This window comes from Lolium perenne, chromosome 4, assembly GCF_019359855.2.
Source record: "Lolium perenne isolate Kyuss_39 chromosome 4, Kyuss_2.0, whole genome shotgun sequence".
Taxonomy (NCBI): Eukaryota; Viridiplantae; Streptophyta; class Magnoliopsida; order Poales; family Poaceae; genus Lolium; species Lolium perenne.
In genome coordinates this window covers 365,062,302-365,068,591 of record NC_067247.2, presented here as the reverse complement: position 1 = coordinate 365,068,591, position 6,290 = coordinate 365,062,302, and the positions used below count along the sequence as shown (strand labels likewise).

The following is a 6,290-nucleotide window of genomic DNA, read 5'->3' as shown; positions in this document are numbered from 1 at the left end:
CCAACTCTAATAGCTCACATTTGACTTACACTAATTGTTTCTGCAATAAAATGGTGTGGTCACTTTGCATGATCATGCCCTAGTTTAATTAATGGATCATTTGACTAGTTTAACTAGTTGATATTGTCCAAAACTATTAAAGTAAATTATGTGAAGTCTTCTACTTCATTTAAAACTTGTCTCATATGAATTCATGGGATGTTTGAACCCCTGGTCTCAAACTCTCTTATATGAATTACTTGAGATTTAAATCATATGTAGTGTTACTAAAATGGTATGAGGTGATCTACCTCATTTAAATCATTTTCCCAAATGATGTTGATGAACATTTGACTAAGGTCAATATGAGTTCATCTATGATTGTTTGAGAAATTAAATCTTAAGAAGATTTCAATGAGAGGAAATTATTTCTCAAGAACCCTATGGAAACTATCATTTACATATGAAGTACAAAGAAGTGAATTCTATTCAAACAACACAACCCATGCACCTAAGTAGATTATTTTGTGTGCATAGAATAGTTTGTGTGTTTATATGTGATGTATGGAATAGCCATTGAATTAGTAAGTAATTATACTCGTATTTCAAATTTAGACGGTAGCACCGGAGAGTACGTCGAAGAAGAAGGTTGCTACCAAGAGGAGGAGGAGGAACAGTTTGAGAACTACCAAGGCAAGCTAATATTCTTGCAAAGTGCAAAGTCCCTTGGGGCAAGGCACCATGATTCTTATCTTTTCTTACATGAACCTATCCCAAGTTTTTACTTTACAAGCTTTACTTGTTTTCTAAATGAGTTACTTTTATAGTTAACTTTGGTCAAAGTACAAGTTGGTTACTAGAGTAGTGGAGTTAGTCTCTTCCAAGCAAAGCAAGTTAGCACCCCTCATGAATTAGAGCTAGTGCTAATGAATTAAAACTTGACTACTCTAGATGGGAACAATGTGAATTTTGAAATGAATTTGAAACCTTGGAATGATGATGCATTCCATTGAATGATTTTTGAAGGTGAATGTGAACAAGAGAAGATGGTGATTTTTGATAAACAATGATGTTGGTTTGAATGCGATACCTTTCCAATTATTAAGTACCCCCACAATACCTGATTATGGGTAGGGCTTAACTGGAAGTTTATGCGTCTTAGTATGGGTTCCCTCTGAACACACGTCATAGGGGTTACGCTTGAGGCTGCCTCCGTTGTTGAGAGATGATGTGAAATTGAGGTGAATTGTACGGCCAAGCCCTGTGCAGTTCCCAGGTTGACAGTTGGTCTTCACTGGGAGGCCAAGCTCATGGGGAGAGGTGCTCATACTAGAACTCGTAAGTGAAAGGTTATGGTTGATGATCCGCGTACTGTGTTACGATGATTCGGGGTAATCCCGACGGATGAAATCAAATGTTGTGGCACAAGTGTGCAACCTCTGCAGAGTGTAAACCTATTCGAATAGCCGCGTCCACGGTTACGGACGGTTGGAAAGGCCATACAGTTTCCGATGTCATATCTTTGAAAATGATGTTGAAAGATGATGGTGAAATGACTTGTGGTGAACTGAATTGAAATCACCACTTGAATGGTGGGAATGACACTAATGTTCCCACTTGAGTTAGTTAGCACTTGAATGAGCTTTTCTCAAACTTTGTGAACTAAAACTAGCTTTATGCAAATAAACTAGAGCTTAGCAAACCATACTAGAATGTCTAGCACTTACTTTAGTATTAGTTTGCGAGTACTCAACGTACTCACGGCTTTGTCCCTGGCTATTCAAATGGCCAGAGTATGAAGATGAACAAGGAGACGACCAGCAGGACGCCTACGACAACTAAGCGCCTTCCGACGTCAAGCGTTGGCCTGTGGACTAGAGAGTCCTTGTATCTTATGCTTCCGCTATGTTGAACTATGAACTTGTGTTTGTTCGTTGATCAATAGATCAACTATTCGTGTAATATGGATCATGTGATTCCAAATTTGTAAGACTTATGGTTTGTAATGAATGATGACTGTGATACTTAACTATTATGCCTCGCAACAACAATATTCCTAGGATTGCGATGTATGACATAATAGGCATCCGGACTTAAAAATCCGGGTGTTGACAAACTGTCAAACGGAAATATGAAAAAAAAATCATATTTTAGGTTTCGCAATTTTTTTTGATATGATACTAATATAAAAAAGGTGTGACATCGTGCCAAGAGGTTAATAGGATTGATATGATACCAAGAGGTTAATAGAAGTGTGACATCGTGACCAAGATGTTAACAGGATTGATATGATACTAATATCAATAAGGTGTGCTAGTGTACTTGGAAGCTTGTTTGAAAGGAACTCAAAAGTTTAGTGTGTTTGGGTTGGAGTAGTTGAGGATGGGTGACCGGTTGGAAGTTTAACCACAAGTAAGTACTTTGACTAGAGATTAAGTGTAGTTAGAGACTAATCTAGTCAAATAACTTAAATAATAGAAATTCTAGAAAAAAAGTAGAAACAATTTTAATAGAAAACACAAAAAATGGACTAGAGCCGTTTCCCAGCTGGGAGCTCATCATCTTAGGTAATTGTGGAAATATAAAGTAATTTTATTTAGAAAGAAGACCATAACGTCTAGCTTTAAATTAATAAAATCTCAAACGGTTGTATACAACAGCGTGGAAGATCACAAAAGAAATGCTACTCCCTCCTTCCGAATCAATCGACTCAGCTTTGACAAGATACACATGTATCTACACATTGAAAAACACCTAGATATGTGTATCTAGACAAAATTAAGGCAAATAATTTGAAATGGAGGGAGTAGAAGAAAACGCAAGAACGGAAAGTATCATAAGGCTTGTAGGTATCGAGGCCCTCTTTCGTGAAAAAAAAAACACACAAGGAAACTAGTTGACTCTAACGGTCAAAACAAACTAGCCAACTCTAACAATCAAAAGAATCTAGCTGACTCCGGAAGTGACCAACTGACCTGCTGAGCACGCACTCACCTGCAACTGGGAGCATGGATGCGCAACAGAATCAACCATTTCCATCCTATAACGAAGGACCACTGTATCCTCGCCTCGGCTCGAAAAGCACCACACCTTCGGACGATGGATTGCTTACCGTGACCCTGAGCAAGGATAAATGCTGGTGCGGAACCCAACTGTGAAAAAATTGCCAATCAAGTTGTGTAAGTTGTACCTTGGTGAAGCAGCGAACCTACCTAAATCACCCACAAAATAGAAGGAAGTCACATAATTGTTGTTGACAAAGAAGATGTACAAGTGTGAGATGTAGCCTTGCCAACCACAGGGGTAGGGCCGACAGCACAGTAGGAGATCCAGATCACAGATCGAGCCACACAACTTCTATCGGTGGAGGAGAAACCTTCCCTCCAACCTAGGCTCGTGGTCTCGAACCCAACCATAGGAACACCAAGGTCGGGCAAAGAGCATTGAAATATTTGCCACTAGCGAGACCGTAAGAATCAAGACCAAACACATAAGCCACAACACCTCCATCACCCACTAGACACCACTCACCAACACCCACAACCCCATTGTTCCCAAGGTGGTGCCTTCAAGATGGTCTTGACACCAACAACCTTGCTGCCCAACAAAGTTGGGTCTTAACAAGTGACAGAGTGATGCCGATAGCTGCAGAAACCACCGCTGGCCGCCAGCCCAATTCGTCTACAAGATCAAGGATGTTGGTTCACAGGTGTGCATATTGCTCGGCGCCAAGTACGTGACACCTCTCCACCCTAGGCCACCACCTCGGTACCATAAGCTCTCCATGAGGTACATAGAGCATTGAATGCATCACCACGATCTTCAATGGCTGCGTTACAAGCTTACCCAACGGCTGCCTCTGGTAGTGGCAAGGAAAGGGAGGTGATGAAAGAGAGCCGACAACTGGAAGGGGGAGATGATTCTAGTGTAAGCGTAATTAGCGATTAGATCATTGTAGGAAATAGATGGAAGACGATGTTTGGTAACGCAGTTCAGCGATAAACATCTACATCTGCGGGGCATACTTTACGGGCGCCCCCTCCCCAGGTACTGTCATAGTACCAGTACCATCGACGACAAGCCCGCCACGAGAAACAGACACGTCAGATCTAGAAATGTCACGCCGCTCCAGCGCATTTGCCACGTGCACCGGACTGTCCCTAAAATCAATCTTGTGCCTAACCTAACTTTCGTGTAGTCTATTTTAGCTACCCGGATGCCTTTATATATTAAGCCCATGCTACGGTGTTCCACTCCAATACATAATCTACCTGCACGGCTGCATAGTTCAAATCCAACTATAGCTTATACACATATTCAACACAATTTCAACATATAAGGTTTTGGTCCCCGAGTTATCCGATACTCCCTATGGTTGTATAAAATTGATGCGGGGTGCAGAGGGAGTAGCCTACTTATGTGCTTATGTTGCGTCGATTAAAGACGGACAGAGGGAGTAGATGCTAAGTGAGGATCCACCTATCTTTCTCGAAGATCTGAGGACAAAGTAGCACCTTATTAGAGTAGGCAGCGGTAGATAAAGATAGTTCATGCCTGTCCGTGGGAGCTCGTGGCCGACTGCGAGATGTAACGTGTGTGTATGGTTAAGAGTAGACCCCGGAATTTAGTGCAACGGGACAAGCATCGGTGTACCGAACGGGCGGAGAAGCACTAAAAAACGGTGCAAACAGACACGAAACAGAGAAGAAAAAGGCAGGGTCTACGTATGATCACAAGGCGGCCCATGCTCTCTCCACTTCTATACCTGAAAGTGAAGCGGCATCCAGCAACAAAAGGCGTGTCATGCATGGCTGCTCCTTGTTTCCTTTCTCTACGTCCAGAACCACTTTAGCCCAACTCGATCGTCTCATCACACGCCACCTAGCTTCTCCGGTTTAACTTAGTATAGGCTAGTAGCACATGTTGTCCGGAACTTTGTCCGAGTACGTCCTCTCAGAGTGAAGCTCATGCCCTGACAGCAAGTGAGTATATACTATATACTGGCAACGTCAATGTCAAATTCATCAGCTGCATAGAGAGAAAGTAGCCTCGGCGAACATGGCTATAGCTCCGCGCACCTCGTGAAATGCGTGAGCCGTCAATTATGCCAATCAACGACGCAAGAGAGGCCAATACGCAAGAGATGTCTCTCTGTACGTATGGCTCGTTCTCCTTTCATTTTTCTCGCGAGAAATTATAATGGTATTCAAGTAGGCGGTGTCCCCAAACCGCACACACGAGTCCCTCGCCCTCCTGTACATCATGCGCATTCTTCTCTGGCCTTGTCCCCTCGCAGCTAACCCCTTTGGCTTGGCTTGGCGTCACTCACCTCCTCTATAAAACTCTAGCCTCCTGCTTGCGTCTGCAGCTAACTGAAAGCGTCGACGTCGATCCATCATCATAAGGTAGCCACACCCACCACCAGGTCTGTGCATAGGTGATCGGTCCCAACGACGCCGGCAGCGAAGTCTATATGGCGTCCTCAGGCGTGACGGGGTCGCCGTGCGGCGCGTGCAAGTTCCTGCGGCGCAAGTGCGCGGCGGAGTGCGTGTTCGCGCCCTACTTCTGCGCGGAGGACGGCGCGTCGCAGTTCGCGGCGATCCACAAGGTGTTCGGCGCCAGCAACGCCGCCAAGCTGCTGCAGCAGGTGGCGCCTGGCGACCGGAGCGAGGCGGCCGCCACGGTGACCTACGAGGCGCAGGCGCGGATGCGCGACCCGGTGTACGGCTGCGTCGCCCACATCTTCGCGCTGCAGCAGCAGGTGGTGGCGCTGCAGGCGCAGGTGGCGCAGGCAAGGACGCATCTGGTGGCGGCCGGCCACGGCCACCCGCTCCTGTACCAGCAGCAGGCGGCGTGGCAGGTGGCGGAGACGTCGACGACGCAGAGCAGCTCCGGTTGCTACAGCGCGCACCGCTCTGACGACGGGTCGTCCATGCACGCGCCGGCGGAGATGTACTGCTTCGGCGAGCAGGAGGAAGGCAGCTACTAGCCAGCTGCGGAGGATTCGTTCAGAGAGGACGTACGCTAGCTCACGCGGCGCCTACGAATTTCTCCTTGTACTTGTTGCCTGTCTTGGCTGTAAAGGGTGCGGCTGGTCGTGTGTTTGAGGATCAAGAACAACTCATAAATTGGAGTGTTGAGAACTTCTGTTTTTTTTTTTTAGCTGGGACGACTTCTGAACTTTGTTTTTTGAGCGAGAGTGTTGAGAACTTGTAATGGTCAGGTTGACTCTGGAATCTGGATGGACGGCTTAATGTGCAGGCCTAATTGCACTGGGCGAGCCGGCTGCTTGGGCTGTATTTCGGTCTGGA

General features: G+C 45.5%; 1 protein-coding gene across 1 annotated transcript; it reads left to right on the top strand.

The window, feature by feature from the left end:
* Nucleotides 1-5,269: 5,269 nt before the first annotated feature.
* LOC127349151 (LOB domain-containing protein 29-like) lies at nucleotides 5,270-6,122 on the top strand. Its single transcript, XM_051374934.2, has one exon. It carries the CDS (start codon nucleotides 5,453-5,455, stop codon nucleotides 5,966-5,968), a length of 516 nt encoding a protein of 171 aa, XP_051230894.1. The 5' UTR covers nucleotides 5,270-5,452; the 3' UTR covers nucleotides 5,969-6,122.
* The last annotated feature ends 168 nt before the right edge of the window (nucleotides 6,123-6,290 follow it).